This window comes from Myodes glareolus, chromosome 6 (genome assembly GCF_982192425.1).
Source record: "Myodes glareolus chromosome 6, mMyoGla1.1, whole genome shotgun sequence".
In the NCBI taxonomy this organism is placed as follows: Eukaryota; Metazoa; Chordata; class Mammalia; order Rodentia; family Cricetidae; genus Myodes; species Myodes glareolus.
In genome coordinates, this window is record NC_142031.1 from 56,251,185 (window position 1) to 56,270,976 (window position 19,792).

At 47.2% G+C, this 19,792-nt stretch overlaps 1 protein-coding gene across 2 annotated transcripts in view; it reads right to left on the reverse strand.

The window, feature by feature from the left end:
* The window catches only part of Mboat2 (membrane bound glycerophospholipid O-acyltransferase 2), a 123,233-nt gene extending 106,061 nt beyond the window's left edge, over window positions 1-17,172 (reverse strand). Inside the window, exon 1 of one of the 2 annotated variants that reach the window (XM_085690835.2) lies at window positions 17,006-17,172. In XM_085690835.2, the coding sequence (XP_085546961.1) occupies window positions 17,006-17,083 (78 nt within the window). In that variant the 5' untranslated portion in view covers window positions 17,084-17,172. The remainder of the gene's footprint in view (window positions 1-17,005) is intronic. The other variant, XM_085690834.2, reaches the window with a different exon arrangement.
* Between the last annotated feature and the right edge of the window lie 2,620 nt (window positions 17,173-19,792).

Here is a 19,792-nt window from a genome sequence, read left to right on the forward strand (position 1 = left end):
AGAACTGCTTCTACGTAACTGCATACCTTTTTTTAATGCCAATAGAATTGTCAATCATTTGGAGGCTTAAAATCAATTTAGTTTCATCTTTACAAAATTTAAAATATCATCATCATAACTGTCAACTGTCGAATATCTGCAGAGAGGGGCACTAGGCTCAGTGACAGAAAGAGACAGTGTAACCCGAGGGTTCTTCTTAGTCAAGGCCAAAAAAGAGGTGGCTACACTGCCAAGTCCCCAGTCCCCTCAACTGGGTCACCAAAGAACACCAAGACAATGGGGGAAGCACCACCTCTGGCCTGGGTTTGATATCTGGAACCCACATAAAAAGCTGGACACAGTGACATCATTTGCAATCCCAGCACTCCTACCTAGAGATGAGAAAGACAGGCTAATCACCCAGAAGCTCTTGAGCCGTTAGCCTGTAGTAAACAGCCCAGAGGAAATAAGAAGGGAGATCTGAAAGACAACCGCCTGATGTCCGCATGTGAGCTATGGAACACATGCACACGCACATGAACATACACAGTGCGCACACACATAGAGACACACATTTTAGTAAGTTAATGAAATTGTCTCCGGGTGAAGGATAATGTATGATTTTGAAATTTTCTTATTTAGCTAGTTTTCTATTTTACACAGTAAGACATGACCTTCTATATCAGATTTTTAAAAAAACACACACACACAAAGTAAATTCAGCTCCCTACTAGAGCAGTAATAGCAAAATAGATGAAGTGGAAATGAACATGTGTCAATACTTACAGAGGAGTAATATTAAATACCTAGCTCCATGCTCCCCCCCCTTTTCCCATGGCTGAAGTTTGGTTTTGCTCTGTTAGTCCACTGCTCTGCCTTCGCTTTGGTTCTAGCTTTCTTCCTGGTCACTGGAAACATTCCCAATTCCATACTGATCAGTTATAGTCTATCCAGCCCAAGCTGCCATCATTTCTGAAGGCAGGAAGTAATAGTATATATAATGCACACCATTCGCGTTTGTTAACATACAAATATTAGCTCTAAATATATGTAATCATATGTACGTAGTCCGGCATGTGAATCACCTTTGTGATGATGCATTCAATGCTACCAGTCACTGTGTCTACAAGAGCGAGTCTATGGAAACTAGTGAGGGCGAAGCTATGACCAGGGAAGCAGATGGCTATTGAGAGAGGGCTCATGCCAACGGCCTTAGGAAGAGCCTCAGAGCCCTTGAGATGGATTCATTTTCATGTAAAACTGCTGTCTCTGATACTCGCACTCATGAAACCATCTCATGTGCTAACATTAAATAAACTCAAGGAACTGTCTTTGATTTTCTTAGTTTCGCTTGTCACGAAAACGGTCCTTCACGAAAAAGTTGTTGGTGAATTCTCCTTGTCTTGTGAGTTAAAAGCAAAAAAACAGTCGTTCTGCCATCACAATTTCACAAAGGAGAAAAGACTCAAACTCATGTGTAACAAAAAAGAGTAAAAAATGCTAAGAAGAAAGAGAAGAGCTTAAGGAACACCAGGGCGCCCTAAACGCGAATTGTTCCAACTAAACCCCAAGTCAACAGTAAGAACAAGACCGCTTTAGGAATTGTCATCATTGTGGGAATCGTCACCATTGTGGGGATCCACAAAAGATAAGTGTTTGCGACCACTCTCAGGAGCTGAAGACAAAGATCCCTTTGCAATCTGCCTGGACAATGCTTTAACTCCATGTCAATCTTAATGTCAGTGGGGACACACAGGACCCTACAGGATCTGCGAGCCCCTCGTTTAACAGGCCTGACAATGTTTTTCCTGAATTCCACTCCCTCTTCTTAACACTTAGCTCACATGAGTCAGCTCAGACGTGAGCCCACCAAGTCTATAGAGAAGGCATTTGAGATATGTCTCCTCAGAACTAGTTTTGACAATGTGTTCGATCTTTTTAGTACATTTTAGTAAACACAAAGGCAAATGGATTGATTTTTCAAATGAGTCTGTAAAGGTCAAACACTAGACTATCAGATGGTATATCCCTCCCCCCAGGAGATATAAATGTCCACACCTGAGAAAACCCCAGGCACTGACACCTCGCCCACCAAAACGCAGTCAACTACAGTTAATGAGAATCGGAAGCCTCCAACTCTCAAGAAGGCTTACCCAAGACACTTAGGAACTAATATGTAGGAGGAGGCCGCTGGTTCCTCCTGGTTGCCAGGCTAGATTAGCCCCGAAATAATCACACAGAAACTGTATTAATTAAATCACTGCTTGGCCCATTAGCTCTAGCTTCTTATTGGCTAACTCTTACATCTTAATTTATCCTATTTCTAGTAATCTGTGTATTGCCACGTGGCATGTCTGACTCTGGTGGTGGCTCCAAAGCGTCTCTCTGACTCCGCCCTTCTGCCTCCCAGTATTCAGCCTAGCTTTCCCTGCCTACCTAAGTTCTGCCTTGCTATAGGTCCAAACAGTTTCTTTATTCATTAATGGTAATCACAGAACACAGAGGGGACTCCCACAACATTAATCCAGAACGTTTGCAAGCAATCACAGCTACCAAGACATAGAACTGGCTGCCTTAATAATGGGAACAGCCAAAAATAAAAATAAAATAAAATAATGAAAACAGACTTGGCATCCACAGGGGCATTCAAGAAAAAGCCAGCCCATTGCCCACCACAGGTTTCCCAGAGGAAACCTTACTTATACAAATGGACAGTTTTTGTGCAAACAGACATTCATAGAGCAGTTGCTACTCAACAGCTCTGTGCATAACAGAGAAACTGAGGCACAAGTACCTCCCACCTGGCAAAACAGGCTGGCTCCTGAATGTCAGGGACAATGGGTTTGGTTTGATTTGGTTTTAGGTGTGCGGGTAGTTTCCCCTACATGCCTGTCTCTGTACCTCACTCACGCCTGGTGCCTGAGAAGGCCAGAAAAGGAAGATGGATTCCCCATAGAACCGGAGTTACAGACAGTTGGGAGCAGCAGCCTGTGGATGCTGGAAATCAAACCGAAGTCAAGCAAAGAAAGAGCTCTTAAATGCAGAGCCATCGTTCCGGCCCAGTGTGTGGTTTTTAAGGAGCTCTATCATCAGACCTTGCCTACACTTCCTCTGCTCTCTGGAACTCAAAAGCCGCGCACGGGGCCAGTATTTGCTGAAGGAGTGAGCCTGAGTTACTTGTACAAACACTTCCTCCCTGCAAGTTGTAACTTTTGCTCTGGTAAGCCAGAAAAATGATGTATACTTCAGCCTACACAACATGCCTATTTATATCTATTTCCTAGATGAGTCCAGGGTGTGACCACCGAACAGCTGCAGCTGGCTAGAGCTCCTAACCACCCCTCCAGCTCACTACACTCCATCTCCATGTGACAAAGGTCTTGCAAAGCAACATGAGGAGCAGAAGGGAATGTTTGTGCAATGACCTAAGACAGCAGGGGTCCCTGAACGTCTGGAACTCTCGCAGCATCACCTGTAAAGCGGAAGACACAGGAGCCGTCTCCAACCCACGCTCACTGGATCAGAAAGGGGTGCTACAGGCCTGATACCGACTTTAAATTTGATTCTTACTGACACATGAAAACGTTTCAAATATACATATTTATGAAGTGTCATGTGACAGCTCACTACACACATGCACTGGACACAGTTTCGTTTTGGTTACACTTATGTCCACCTCCTCAAACATCACTTCCTTATGGTGCAAACATCAAAACTTTGCCATTTTGGCTTTCAGAAATACGCAATCCCTTACAATACCTATGGCTACCATATACAGTCCCTTACCATTACCTATGGTTACCGTTCGCAGTCCCTTACCATGACTTATGGTTATTTACGCAGTCCCTTACCATGACCTATGGTTACTGTATTCAGTTCCTTACCATGACCTATGGTTATTATATGCAGTCCCTTACCATGACCTATGGTTACTGTATTCAGTTCCTTACCATGACCTATGGTTATTATATGCAGTCCCTTACCATGACCAATGGTTATTGTATTCAGTTCCTTACCATGACCTATGGTTACCATACACAGTCTCTTACCATTACCTATGGCTTCGGTACACAGTCCCTTACCGTTACCTATGATTACCATACACAGTCCCTTACCCATGATTACCGTCTGTGCAACAGCATACTCCAGGCTCACTATGACCATGGTATATGTCATACTATGTATATGTATATGTCATATATATGTATATGTCATAGTTCAGCACCACACCCACCCCAGCCTGTGGGAGTATTATCCACTCCCCACTTCTACGGGGTGGAGTTTTTCATATTCCACATCCGAGTGACTTTACACAGCACTCCTCTTCTTTCTATTCTCAGCGTATTTCACCGAAAGTAACATCCTCTAGTTCCATCCACATTGTTACACATCACATGGCTTCCCTCTTTGTATGGCTAAATAGTATCCCTGTGTGTATATGTAGACAGTATTCCCGAGTTTCTATGTAGACAGTATTCCGTGTGTATATATAGACAGTATTTCCGTGTGTATACGTAGACAGTATTTCCAAGTGTATATGTAGACAGTATTCCGTGTGTACACGTAGACAGTATTCCCAAGTATATATGTAGACAGTATTCCCAAGTGTTTATGTAGACAGTGTTCCCATGTGTATATGTAGACAGTATTCCCATGTGTATATGTAGCACATTTTCCACCTACATTTATCAGTTATACCTGGGGAATGTCCATTTCTTGACTACTGTGACTAATGCTGCAATAATCATGGGAATGTAGATGTTTCTTCAACATACAGATTTCATTTCCTCTGGATTCATATATAGTTGTACAACTGCTGCATAATACTGTTATTCCATTTAAAAATTTTTTATGTTCAACATCACTCATCAGGGAAATGTAAATCAAAACCACCTCACTCTGGCAAAAAGAGCTATCATCAAAAAGACAAGAGATCCAAGTGGGGGAAGGGAATCTCAGCACACCGTGGGCGGAAATGTAAATTAGCACCACCATTATGGAAAACCACTGTTTTAACACGGGCTGCAGGGAACTCTCATATAAAGCCAGTTGCCTTACGTGTGAGCCAGCCCCAACCTGGGTGGTAACACCTGTCAGATGAAACAGGGGTCTTTATATAAGCAGGTGGAGCAGAAATAACATTAATGTGTTTACGCCGCAACTGTTCTGTGAGGAACACACACACACACACCCATCCTCGGGGTCACTGATGCAGCAGCCTTGTCCAAACTCCAACACAGCTGTCTTCTGACTCTGATTCACATGCTGGAAATATCTGTCAGTCTTTCTCACCCACTAAGCACGCTCCTGCTCTCTGTATCTCCACAGGACTTAACCACATCTCCAAATGCTAGCACTGACCTACAGTACTTAATAAACAAGACTAACCACTTCTTTACTAACCAACAATCATTCTTGCCATCTTGACCCTTCGGGCTACAATCGCCAACATTCACATAGACAGTACTTGCCAAACTTATATGGTCCAGGACAGCGGCTCTGATCAGAGATCTGCCCTCGGTCCGAGGCAGCTTCCTTGAGCTCAAGCTCCACCATAGTCTCTCTTTCCTGATCCTAAGAGCAAGACACAAAACATTCCTCTTTCGTTGTCCTGCTTGGCCCTGTCACACTCTGCTTACACCATGAAACTTGGTGTTTGTTTGCTTGCTAGCCTGTACTACCTGTCTAGCCAGGGCACACTGACCTGGCACTGCCTTTCTCCTTCATTGAACAGGCTAACGTTCCCCTGCCATACACTTCCCAAGTCTGGAGTTAGGAATGAAACAAGGAACAGTAGTCCTCTGAAGTTCATCACCTTCTAGTAGTTCATGCTTTCCACAAAATACAAAAAGGAGGAAAGAACCCAAGGCCAGCCTTCCGGCACTACCTCAGGCTATTTTTGTTGTTGGTGTTGAAACAGCCTGTAACATCTTTTAGCTCTGATATTCCAAGTAGGAATTTTCAAAAATGGACTCAAATATCTCCTACCCAATGTAATACTCTTAAAAATAAATAAATAATAGCAATAAAAATTACACACCACTTTACAGTTCTACATGGTAAAACTCAGAATCTATGTCAAGCACCTCTGTGGAACTTCCTATTTCTCCAGTATTTCATATTCCGAGTATCTTAGAAAGAAACAGTCTTGAGAAAAGAATTTCCCCCATGATCCACATAAAAATTCTTAGCAGACACACAGCTCAACAATACTCAATGCCCTACTCTTGAATTTTGATAAATCTATCACCATCTCCACTCACTGAAGCCCAAGTGCCAAATTATTACGCAGCTCATGAGTCTTTTCCAAGAACGAAAGGAGAAGCCATAACTAGCTGGCACTACAGAAAGGACAGGGATGACTATTCCAGCCCCCAGGACTGTCCTTGTCTACTAAGCAGCCCTCGATTATCTCCAGAGATGCCATGTGCCAGCTTAGGGTCCCTCCCGACCCTGTCCTCCAGTCATACAGCAAAAATCTCTGTCACTTCTATTCTGGGGATGCAGCTAATAGAAACAGCTGTGTCAGACTGAGTATTTAAAAAGGCAAGCCAGTACTCAACAGCGAGGCAGTCCGTGGCTTAAACTTAAGCTCCAAAGCCTGTATAGTTACCACATGATACACACACTCTGGCCCCAAATCAACATTCACTCAGGAAGAACTGGAAATACCAACATCGATAGTCAAGGCCTTTCCAAACATTACTTGATTTCTCGCCAGCTAGATTTTTAAAAATACCTTAGCCCATAAGATAGTCTTGACATTGCCGGGCACAGTGGTGGCACACACCTTTAATCCTTGCACTTGGGAGGCAGAGGCAGGTGGATCTCTGTGAGTTTGAGGCCAGCCTGGTCTACAAAGCAAGTTCTAGGACAGCTAGGGCTGTTGCACAGAAAAGCTCTAGCTTGAAAGAATTTTTTTTGAAAAAAATAATCTTGACTATAATTAATAATACAGATCTGCAAAATGAATAAAAATAACAGCATAAAATTTCAGTCCTCCATTTTTAGTAAGACATTAACTTTCAAGATAGAATCTAAGATGTGACCGTTTCAGGCAAATATAATTTAACTGGACACTTTCTGGGGTCAACTCAGGGTTGAAATCAGTAAACAGTGAACTATGAGGGCCATTCCCCAATATCACCACCGAGTCACCAGAGGTCCTGCTTACCATCTCCAGTGTTAATCCGCTTTGTCAAAGTTCTTAAGTCTTAGAACACTGTAGCACACTTCAGAGTGAACTCACAACATAAACTGTAATAGAAACTCATAATTCCAAGTGGTTAATTAACTAAATCTGATCTAGATACATTTCTGGGACTTAAAAATAAAAAAATGAGATTTTATTCAAAATTTTAAAAATCATACTTCCATTGAAAATATAAATTTCCAGTTTCCCTTTGAAAAGTCAGCTTTGGCACCAGGCCAACATTCCTCTGCAGCAAAAGTGTGTGTGTGGGGGGGTCCCAGTCCAACTGCATGTGAGGCATAGCCAGACAGCAGGCCGTGCACACCTCAGAACATGTATGCGCCAGCAGCTACACTCTGTGGGCATTTGAACTGGAAGTGGACCTGGGTTGAGCTACTGTAGCTAACCCCTTGACCACGTCCAGGAGCATAACATTACCACCACCAACCACGACCCCCAAAGTCGGCTCTATTTCGTGTCTCACACATCTTTGATCACTGGCTAACATCTAGAACATCACTGTAGGCTGAACACTCATCCTGAAATGTAGTATTAAGTTAGATGTGTTCTACCTCACCATGACTGAGCACTGGCAGATACGGGGTTCTAAAACTAACGTGAGGGCCAAGGAGAGTCTGTTGGAGCACGTGTTAAATCCGCTGGTCAGCTGAACAGAACTTTCCTCACGGCCCAAGGACACCGGTTACTCTACTCCTTTGGGCTGACCCGAAAGCGCCTGCCTATCTCTCACCAGCCGCTGGCCACACTACACTTGCTCTGGACTAGATGGGATGGTGACAACAGGTGTTGTCGGGCCCTGGACAGTACCGCAAAGGAGTCTGTTAGAGGGCCTTGCTCTACGCAGGCACAGGACACTATCAAACGGGCAGCATTTTGCTCCCTACAGATACAACTGGGAGATCTGCAGGCTTCTTTTGTCTCAATGTCTAGACTGCTCTTCCCGGCAGTGCAACCCCCTGACTGAGAACAACTCCTTGGCGATCACTCAACTTCAATGTTTTCCCTGTCTTTAGCTCTTGGTGCCTACTGAAAAGAAACTGAACAGTCAGCCAAAAAGGTTTGTGCCCACTAACAGAGATCCTCTAAGTTGTCCCTCAGGAAGTCTGGCCACTGACACTTCACTCGCCAGGCCACACACCAACTTTAAGTACAGAGGGCAGCTTCCAGGCAGGAAAACAGGACTACACTGGGAGAGGGCAGAGAAAATACTGTATTTAGTGGAAATGCCCTAAACACAGCCAGTGAGACCCTAGCCCCTCTGATGCCCTAGTGAGAACCCGTAAGACTCCTCCTTCCCTGACCAGCCACTCCCCAGGGCTGCAGTGTTCTGAGGGGAAACAGTCACCACATGGGATGTCATCCCCCACGTCTAGCGTGCTGACTGGCACACACTTACTTATCTAAAGGATGCTGAAAAGGTTCTGAAGAACCCAAGGGCTAGACTGAAGTCACATACAAGACGCCCCCCTTCCCCAGTCCTTCGGAAGAGATCCCGAGACATTAATAATAGTCACAGCCAGGTGCGCTGGCCTTTACCTGCTTATATCTGCAAGGCCCACCCACTCTTACTAGGCGCAACCTACTGTGTGCCCCATTTGATAGACAGCAAAACTGAGACCACCTTTAATTCCAGCCCTCGGAGCTTTATAAAGGAATTTGAGGCCAGCCTAGTCTACATAGTGAGTTCCAGAACAGCCAAGGCTACACACACACACACACACACACACACACACACACACACAAAGAGAACCTGTTTAGCAAAAAAAAAAAAAAAAAAAAAAAGGAAAGAAAGCAGCTTGCCGAGTTCACAGTCAGACTGTCAGCCAGGCTAAGGCCTTCGTCATACTGTTGTCACTTGATCCATACTCCCTCAACTCAAGGAGGGTCCTGAGCAGGAGACAACAGGCCCTATCCCTAGGGAATTTACAGTGTCATAAGGAATAAGCCCAGAGTTGATCCTGGAGTATGGGGGACATAAGTCCAGTTACAGTCCCTGAAAGACAAGGGCACAGAAGACCCCCTAGAAGATCAGAAGTTCCCTTCTACAACCTGCTTCCGAGACTCAGAAGGAAGAGCACCTTTCTCAAGAGCCAGAGGAAAGGGGACCAGAGCCTGGCAAGGCAGACCCAGCCCTGGAGGATACAGGGTGGAAATGGTGTGGATGGGTAACAACTATGGTTCTTCTCTGGGCACTTTCTGCAGCACTGGCCTCATCGCAGAGGGGCTGCCTGGACAGGAGAGACAGCTCTCTAAGAGGGGTCCAGGTGACCGGTCCACCCTGAACACTCACAACCTGCTGCAGGAACATCACACACGCTTAGAAGACATATGACTCAGACATTTCACACATACAGGGGCCTAACAGAAAAGCAAAGGACATGAAGACATCCTCAGGAAGACACAAACCTTAGATAAATACTAAAAAGTTTTGCCAGGCATGAAAAGGGTGCAGGGGATTTGGGGCAGGAAAAAAAATGGCTCCATTAACGCAAAGAGTTCAAAGAAAAAGGAAAACATACTGAGGAACGTGTACGCGATTGAACAAGCACATTGCAGAACAGCAGGTGTGGACTGAATTCGCTCACCACTTCCACACATGTGGCTCTGGAGAACATTCCTGGTCCAGCTGTAGGGCACATGGGCGCTGCGATAGGCGAGGCATCCAACGGCCGTCCTTCACAGGCTGTAGGCCTGACCCCGGGCCGGCGTTTCTCAGAGCATGCCTTGAGAATGGACGGAGTAGGCATCCCCCCAGCAGGCCACTTTCAGGAAGGACACCAGATCTAGACTGCCAGCACTTTCTACATGTAAAACTGGGCATACAGCCATGAGACGACGTGACAGGAATGACAGAAAGAAGCTACATTGTCCGAGCAAAAGCTGTCCCATGTCAGGGTCATATGACCTAGAGGGCACTGTGGATCTTATTTGTGCACAGTCCTGTGATTACCAAACCACTAACTGCATCGTGTGTGGGGAATTATGTGTTACTTTGTTAAATGCTCGAAGAATATTCCACCGCTTTTTGTGTTTTGTGCTGGGGATCACACCCACAGCCATTTTACAAGCAAGGAACGTACCCAACCATTAAGCTATACCCTACGCTCTGCTTATTTTTTTTTTCACTTTTAATCATGTGTGTTTGCGTGAATGTGTCCGCGTGTACACAGGTGCCTATGGAGTCCAGAAGAGGAGGCTGGATCCCCCAGAGCTGGAGCTCCTGGAGGTCTTGACCACCAGACAGACGTCTGTACGGGAGACAGACTGCGGTCCTCTGGAATAGTATATGCTCTTAGCTGCTACATCATCTCTCCGGCCCCGCACACTGCATTTTTATAACCTTTTAGTAATAAGTACCTGAAATATTTGACCCAGATCTCTACTTCTGACGGGGAGGAGGAATCTGGAGGAGGAGGCGGTCAAAATGCAGGTTCCTCGGCCCTTATTTCTAGGACTGGGTAGAGCCAGGGAACACCTAATTTTTTTTATAACAGTCACAGGAGATTTTGACACAAAAGGACTCAGCCACACTGTGGAAAGCACTGCAGTGACAACATGGAAGCTGTGACAATTTAAACGAGGAAGTGATGGGTGAGGACCACACTTTCCAAGTTCACCAGTGGACTTATCTGTTAGTGTCAGAGACAGGGCCCGGGGACCATGGTTCTTAAGAGTGACTAGGAAGTAGGAAGATGACGGGGAAGGAAGAGTCAACTCCTCTCTCCAGCTGTGAGGGGACAAAGAGATTATGTGTCAAGCGCTGGCTGGAATGCATCCTGTATCCTTCAGGGATGGGAAGTAACTCAGTAGTCCTGGGTGGTACCTATGTGTCCCTCCAGATCTACTCCCGGCTCTGTCCTGTGCCTCCTGAGCATCACCCCATCCTCTGAAGGAGACCTCAGCAACAAACCCAAGGACGGGGAGAAGGGGAGAGATGCCATCACCCTCAGACTCACTCTAGGTTGAGCCCTTAGCTAGGGACCGCAACTACTTCCCTCCTTCAAGTGTCCCTGCTACTCGACCCACTTTCCTCCTGGGGCTCTGCCCCTACACAGCAGTGCAACTGATCTGGGAATCCCATCATTCCCTGCTGCTTTCACAGACCTACCACATCTCCCTAAGCACTTCTTACTACCTACTTCAATCCGTCTCCTACCGAAACCTGAGGGGTACCAGCAACAGCAGGCAGAAAGTACACATCAGAAGCTTGCCAAACCTACAATGCTTCCTCAAATAAGGAACCGGTCACATTAAACGAGGACAGCAAGGGGCCTATATGTAGGTACTCTAGAGATGGGCAGGGAAGAATGGCTCGCTTTCTGATCAGCAAAGAGAGGGATGTATCATTGGTGACATCGAGAAGCGAAGAGGACATGCCACACCTCTTGAATCCCAATTCTAATGCTTCACACGTCAGCTTTTCCAAACGCTAAACAGCGACTAAAGGGGACTTCACTCTTCACCCATCTCATTCACAGCATCACCGAATGCTCCCTCTTCCGAGGCTCATATTTGTGCCTTGTTTTGAAAGAAATCCAACCAAATTCAATCGTGGCAGAATCCTACCGCTTGAACTGAACCGCAAGTAAAAGCTGTGTGAACTACTTGAGTACTTCAGGTCAGCAGCATCGGACCTAATAAACAGAGACCAGGGTTATCTTCACCTAGACAGGCAGGACCGTTGGAAGGAACGCTATCAAGTCACTAAGATCTCTGAAACAGTAAGGAGGCAGCAAAAACATGCTGAACTCCAAATTCACAAGGAGGTTGGAATCCTACTTTAGTCACTGTCTGGATACAAAACTTGACCAGAGAGAGCTTCCTCGTGCCCCTTGCTAAGGAAGTCCTGAAGATTAAGAGTGCAATTCTCAAAACAAAAACATAAAATACAAGTAAGTATTTCATAATGGAGGAGACAGTGTGTGTCAAATGTCTACAGGAGCCAGGCTGTTCCACCGATTACATTTTTACAAGTGAGCATGTAGCACACAGTGACTCTGGTTTTACAGAGGAGCACAGGTGACTTTAGAAGGCACAGCAGAGCCCAGTGTGGAGACGTGCACCTCTGATTCCAACACTAAGGAGACAGAGGCAAGCAGATCTCTGAATCTGAGGCCAGCCTGGTCTACAGAGTGAGTTTCAGGACAGCCAGGACTACAGAGACCCTGTCCCAAAAAATAAAAACAAACAAACAAACCCTAAAGCAAGAGAAAGAGAGAATGAGTAACTGCCCAAAATCAAGCAGTGGGCAAAGCAAGGCCCCCAGCCTACTCAGAGAACCCCACGCCACTGCCCCGCACTGATACTTTCTGCTAATGGAGAGAGCTGAGCAGGATGCAGGGACCCTACATTTACAGCATTTCCAGGGCATGTGCCTGCTCCGTTAGGTTAAACTTCAGGCAACTTCAACTCTTCACTACTGAAACTTCCTCAAATTACTAGTCCACTTTCCTCCCCTGACTTTTGATTTATATCCCTCCACGTTTCAGGCCTTTTTATCAGTTCCTAAACACACAGTCTTGGGATTTAAACTAAGGTCAGCACACACTTTATACAGGAAGTAACATCTCTATAAAGTGGTATTTCTAGAACTGTTAGCGAACAGGGTGATTCCTGACTGGAAGGCATCTTCCACAGCGGCTGTCACTGACTCCTGGTTCTTGTGATGGAGACGGACCTCACAAGTGGGGAACTGGTCAAGCTCTTCAGTAGTGGGCAGAGCAAGACAGATAAGCTCGCTTGGCAGCTCAGAGCTAACCCTCGAGCGGGCAACCCTAGTTCTGCTCCTTTGACCGCATTGACCTAGAGGACCGTCCTTTCGCTTCCTCCATCTGTGAAAGGATTCATCAGAGTTCAGACCTGTCAGGGGACTTGAAACGCCAGTCTTAAGCTAACTCTCCCCTAAAACGCCACTTCTTTGGTTGTCCGTGTGAGTGGTAAAGGGACTTAAGGGAAAAACTGGAGCAACAAATTGACCCAAAAGGAGCAAAGATTTTATAGCCTTTCCACTTCTCTCTGTTACACACATGAGTGCATGTGCACACACACACATTCACTAAAAACACACACGTGCGCACACACACATACATGCACGTATGCATTCATATACGCACACATACACAAACGAACACGCTTCCCCTATCCCAAGCCTGATCATGAGCACACCAATATTTGGAACTTTAGACAGTTCTTTCTTATTCTCACCTTCACTGCCAAGAAGATAGGAGAATCAGTTTGAAAACAAAGATACGTTCTAAGTATTTCCCCCACGTGAAAGCCACAAATATACTGACATGTTATGCAAATACTCAAGAGCACACACAGGGGCACAGGGGCATGAGAATTCAGGTTTGACTTCTGACTCCTGGAGGTGTGAGGATTCTACTGAATGACATAGAAGACATGGCAAAGTTTCACAAACTCTTGAGAGTTGGGCATTACGGTTACCCTGGGACTCTGCGAAACTCGGTCACTGCTAACCATACTTCCCCAGCCATCTTTTTCCTACTTCCTCCAAACCTTCCAAACCACCACAAGTCCCCACCTCATCTTCCCCGTCTCAAGAATCTGTCACATAATCTATAACACTCCTGTGTCAAGAAGGCTGTTCCAGGGCTCCAACCAACCTTCTGCCTAGAGTACTATCCTGGCTCTTTACCCAGTTTCGTAGGAGAAATTACAGCATCGTGGGGAGTAAGGAGGGAGAGAAAAAAGGGAGGGTAAAGGGGGTCACAACCAGAAATCTCATGACACCTCAGAGCAAAACAAAGCAGATGTAGTAGACGGTATAAAATGGTGAAATTATATATATAGGTTGATCACCTGGGGCATTATTCTTAGGTTCACTTTGGTACTTGCTGTGGAGTTTAAAACCGCACATCAGCAACTTATAAGGAACACAAGCCCCGTGATACGAAGACACCTGCTCTCTCCTGGGTCTCACAAGGCTGTTCCTTTCCTTTGGCACAGCTAGGTGTTCAGATGGTTTCTTCCTCAAACCCCACTCTCCACACGTTCCTTTAGTCAGACCTCCGGATTTACACTAGAAATAAAGTCACTGGGGAAGCAGGCCCTAGAGAGCGGAACACCAGAGGCCTGGTATTTCCTATCTTGAACAATGTGGGCAGTGGTGGCACATGCCTTAATTAGAGGCATTAGAAGGCAGTTAGCCAGCATTTAGAAGGCAGAGGCAGGAGGATCTCTGTAAGTTTGTAGGCCAGCCTGGTCTACAGAGTAAGTTCCAGGACAGGCTTCAAAAACTACAGAGAAACTCTATCTTGGAATAAAAAAAGAAGAAGAGGAAGAAAAGGAGGGAATGAAGAGGAGGAGGAGGAGGAGGAGGAGGAGGAGGAGGAGGAGGAGGAGGAGAAGGAGAAGGAGAAGGAGAAGGAGGAGGAGAAGAAGAAGAAGAAGAAGAAGAAGAAGAAGAAGAAGAAGAAGAAGAATCTTGTCACCTCCCAGACTCCATTATTTAATGCTTTAATTTAAATTTAAGGACTACCGAACACCAAGTCTGCTACCCCAAGGTCATTTAGAAATACTTAGAAAAGATAAAGATTCAGGAGCCTAAGGCAAGATTTTCTGCTCCTCTGCCTTTGCCTGACAACATAAAATCTCTTCCTGCTACCACAGCTGCAAGGGGCACTCTTAAGTTCTAAGTGTATCAAGTTGACACACTATTAAAAGTTCCCATTTTAATACTCCCTAAAACAACTGCTCTTATAATTTCCAAAATTTTCTAAACACTGTTAATTGGAACACACCAAATGAACACACTGGCGAGTTAGACTTCTTCACGTCCTGGCTTCCCCTCCCCCTACTGAATTACATTAGTTGACTACAGCCAAGTCTTGGGCTTTCTTTCAGCTTGGATTCAACTATTCACATTCTAAAACTCTTCTAGTTGGCTTAACTTTAAAATGTCTGTCTAACTTTATCATGTGAGGTTTTAATGACTCCAAGAACTTGGCTAATGTCTTAAGAGTCAATTCTTCGGTATTTCACAGAAATAACCGTCGCTATAAAAAATACAGATTGTGTGGTATTAACTTAATAGTCTTACGGCTTGCTTACCACATAGCCAATAACTGTATTATACAAATCGGGGTTCTAAAGCTTAAGAGTACCCCAGAGGATAAAGGCTGTCTAAGGTGCCAAGTCAAAGTCACACTCTCAAGTCACCTCGCCTTGATCCTGCATACTTAAGTTCCACAAACAACTTTCTCTGAATTGCCGAGAAGTTTAAAGGAGCCAATTAATATTAGATTACTTCTAAAAGTTATGATCCTTTACATAAATTTAAAAGTATCAGCACAGCAAGGGCTACACCAGAGAGAATACACAATTATCTGTCTCCCAAAAGAATGAAAAGGTAGAAGTCTCCCTCTCGCTTCTCCATTAGCAAGAAAAATTTCGCAACAGATCCTGCCCTCTGCTTGCTGGTAGGCTGGCAACAACCTATTTAAGTCAGAGATGCAACACACAAGGTCACGTGCCACAATTCCATTTAGAAAATAGTGAGACTCCCCTCACAGGACTGAGAACATCCAAAGCCTTTGGTTCTGATCAACTTAATACCGAAAGCCTAATGCTGTAAAATAAAGAAATCATTTCCCTTGGAGCATCTCACTCAAATAACCTGCTAGCCTGATACACATCCCACCTGCTGTACAAGGTGGGGGACGGGTATTTTACCATTAATTGGAAGTTGAGGGTGAAATGAAGGAAAAACTACAGAGCTAAACTCTGGGCAGAATTCTTTAACCCTCCTTCGACATCATTCAGCGTGTTGTATGTTAGACAGTGAAGCAGAAAGAGGTGAGCACGGGGTTGAGCTCGAATGTCACCTCCAGCTTAAGTCCAGAGAGGGAGAGATTCTGTATGGCAGAGGAAATTCTTAAGACATCAACAGCAGCCAGTCAAGCAGAGGACCGCGAACCAGTATCCCTTGGAAAGTGCGAACGCCTCCAGAGCAGAATAATGTTAAGCAAGATCTCCAGAGTCAATTACCTTCAGCCCTGGGGCGAGACCGACTACCTAACCGGACCCCACCAACAACTTTCCCAGACCTCTCTCAGGACGTACCTCCAAAGTTCCTTTGCTCAATAAAAATGGCGCTGCTTTCTCCATCCCAATACTGTTTATTTCTCAGTAATCCTGGGGCCCTTTAAACAATCAAATTCTACTGGCCTCATTTAAATGCCAGCCTTCCCTAGTGTCAAACGCTTCTCTGAGGGTAGGGTGAGGGGACAGGATGGCTGCTCCTAGCCACAGATGCAACTTTTTCACCAGAAACCTTGGCATCATGAACTCACTTTGACTTCTCTTCAGAACCTGCCTTCCCCCAAACTGTTGCCTCTCGGTCTCTAGTCACACTTCAATGCAAACTGTCCCCAATTGCAGGACCTCTTAAGCCCGATCCATCCATGCCGTATCCTGGGCACTCGGCACTCAGATCATCCTCAGCCTCCCGGAGCAAATACCCCGCAGCCGTCCCCGGGTCCACCGGCCCCGTCCGGCGCCCGGTGTCCGGGCAGCGACAGCATGCACACGCGCACGTCTGTCTAGCCCTCCCCGGCGGGCTGTCGCCGAGCCTCCGCCCGCGCCCACCCCCGCCCGGGGCGGCGATGGGGGGCTGGGTGGGCACTGAGGCACCAGTCAGAGCGACAGGCGAAGGGACAAGGCCAGCTGCGCGCCCCCGCCCCGCCGGGAGCCGGGCACAGCAGCCCCGGTCCCAGCCCCCACCCTACTCCCGCCCGGGTGGCACCACAGCCGGCAGGGGCGGCCAGGGCACGACGCCCCGGACGCCGGTACCTGATCGATGGGCAGCTGCACGGCGTTGCTGAGAGGCTGCAGCAGGGTGGAGCCCGTGGTGCTGCTGGTGGTGGCCATGGCCGGGCCTCGGCGCTGCGCCCGCCCGCCCGCTCCGGCCAGTCTCCGCTCGCCCTGAGCCGAGCTACGCCGAGGATGGGGATGCAGCGGCGCGCCCGCCCCTCGGCCGCCCGCGGTCGAAGCCGCCGCGCGCGGGGAGGGGCCGCAGGCGGAGCCTCGTGGTCACGCCCACTGTGTGGCGCCCCGCCCACCCGCCCGCGCGGGGTGCCCCCTCACGCCGCCCGGCCGCTCGATTTCCAGCAGCTTCCAGCGCCCCCTCCCCACCTCGCGCATTCGCACGCCAGACAGCCCCGCGGCCCAATAGCGGAGCGGCGCCCTTACTCCCGCAGCCAATCAGAGGACGCTTGCCTCGCCGCGCCCCTCCTCCGTGCCGAGAACGCGGGCGAGGGGCTGAGGCTCGGCCCAGGCTGTCGCCCGAGGGCGACCGAGAGTCGCGCTCGTCGGTGGGGGCGTGCGAAGGCGGCTGCTTGCCTCCGCCTCTGCTCGCTTCCTGTCTCAGGAATGGTGGGCGCCGTCCCCACCCCTCCCTGGCGGAGACGGTGGACAACAAAGGGGCTCGGGGTGGCGGCCAGACAAAGAGGGGGGACTTGGAGGGACGCAGCGCTGGAGGAAGTTGGGAACAAAGCTAGGGGGCTTGGAGCTGCAGGGCGACGCGCCACAAGGACCCCAAAACAAAAAATGCCTTTTGTCTCCCGCGCTACCTAAAGTTGCGGGGATCCGGGTGGCCTGCCTCGCCCGCGCCCCGACCTGGGTCCGACGGGCTGCGCTGGGACAACGCCCGCACCGCGCATCCAGCACAGTGCCAAACAGGTCGGACCTGGGCAGCGCCCGAGGGAAAGAAAGAAAGCCTGGGCAGCCAGCGGCCGGCATTAAAGGCCCCGCCTCCTCAGAGGAAAGGCTGCTGCTGGTAAGCATCCCTTCTTGCCGGTGAGCATCTCTGCCCAGATGTGGATTCTGCCGCGTCCACACCTTCCATTCCGGGAGGACTTGTCGGTGTGGCATCCCTCCAAAATGTGGTTCTTGACCCTTTAACGAAAGCAAACCGTGTGAAACCTGGAAAATGCCACCCCGTCCTCTCAAAATCTACGGAATTGGAAGTGGGAGGTTTAAACGTGACTGTAAACACTGCTTTTAAAGGTAGAGTTACTTGAGTCTCCACCACCGCAATGTGAGGTAGGTATTGTAACCACCCTCTAACAAGGAAATTTAATTTCAGAAAAAATTACATAACCAAGAGCTAAATAACAGTGGTGGTGGGGGGTGGATTCCAAATATTTTAGCCCCAGTTCAGACCTCTTAAAAATAAGGCCCTTCATCCTCAGGCTTAACATTCGTTCAGTAGCCATCAGCTACAGGTACACCACTTCCTCAAGGACCATTCTAGAGTCTTCAGTAGTAAGTGCACAAATAGTGCTTCGGTGTACCTGGCTGTGGCCTCAGCTGTCTCTGAAAAAGGGCTGGTCGAATTAGTCAGGACAGTCCCCTCCTGCCTGACACTGGGAGGGGGAGGGGGTGGGAGGAAGCTGAGTCCAAGTACGGTAGTCCTAGTCTATGATAGAAGATGGAAAGAAAAAATTTAAATGAGATCTTTCCTTCTCGATGTAGTGTTGCAACTCTTCGGGGCCCATTAGAAGGCAAACCTGTTCAATAATGCTAAAATAGCCCCCAAATCTGGACCTGTCTATTAATACAACCTTGAGGGAGGACCACTTCTCTTTTTTCTCTTTTCTCCACTTTGAAGTGTAGAGGAAGTGTACAGGTGGTCCGACATACACACTGAGGGGAAAAAATTAAAATACCATCTCAGAAGCTTGAAAAGTGGGTGTTGGAAACATATTGCAACCTAAAGTAGGCAGCCTAAAGATACAGCCCTAGAACAAATACTGTCTACCAAAGCAAGTGTGTCAGGCTGAATCTATGCTTTTAGAACATGACAGAACATAGTTTCCATTGGGATGACTGGGGCTTCCGTCCCGTCAGCCTCTTGTCCCAAGGAAAGCAGGCAGAAGTAATGGTGAAAAGTCAGGAAAGGGTTTTAACCAAAATGGCCACTTGGAAATGATGGAAGCTAAGCATTTCCACCCACCTGTGGGGTAGTGGTTCACACTTTTAAATAGAGGGGAAGTTGGGGCAAGGGGCAAGAAATGTGCATAATTAAGCACACCTTGGCCTGGTTGACCATCGTCTCTGTTCTGGTTCTACAGAAATGGTCCTAGGTAAGCCCTTATTGCTTAGTGGGACAGTCAGGTTTGCTTTAGGGTGATGTTATGGGGTAAACTGCCTGCTGGGTTCTGAGTTCCTGAGTCAGTGATACCTGCAGGATTAAGACATGACTGGAGGGAGCTGGGAACGTTTGGGGAAGTCTGGAACAAGACAGTTTGCTGTGCCTTCCGCCTTGAATGGGAGTGAAATCACTATTGCCGATTCCTAGGTACTCTTTGGTTAACAAGCCAGCTGCACCATGGTCACGGAACTGATGAAATGGATTCCCTAGCTTAAGCCGATTTCCTTCCTCTACCTTTTAGGTTTTTCCAGCCCAGTCATGATGCCTCCACACGGAAGAAGGCAATTTCCCTTATACAGTCTACCAATTCAAAAGCTAATCTCTTCGATAAATATCCTTATAGGCATATCCAGAAATAGTTTTATTATTTATCTAGTCCTCTATTAACCCAGTCCAGTTGGTGTTAAATTAACCATTCAAGAAAG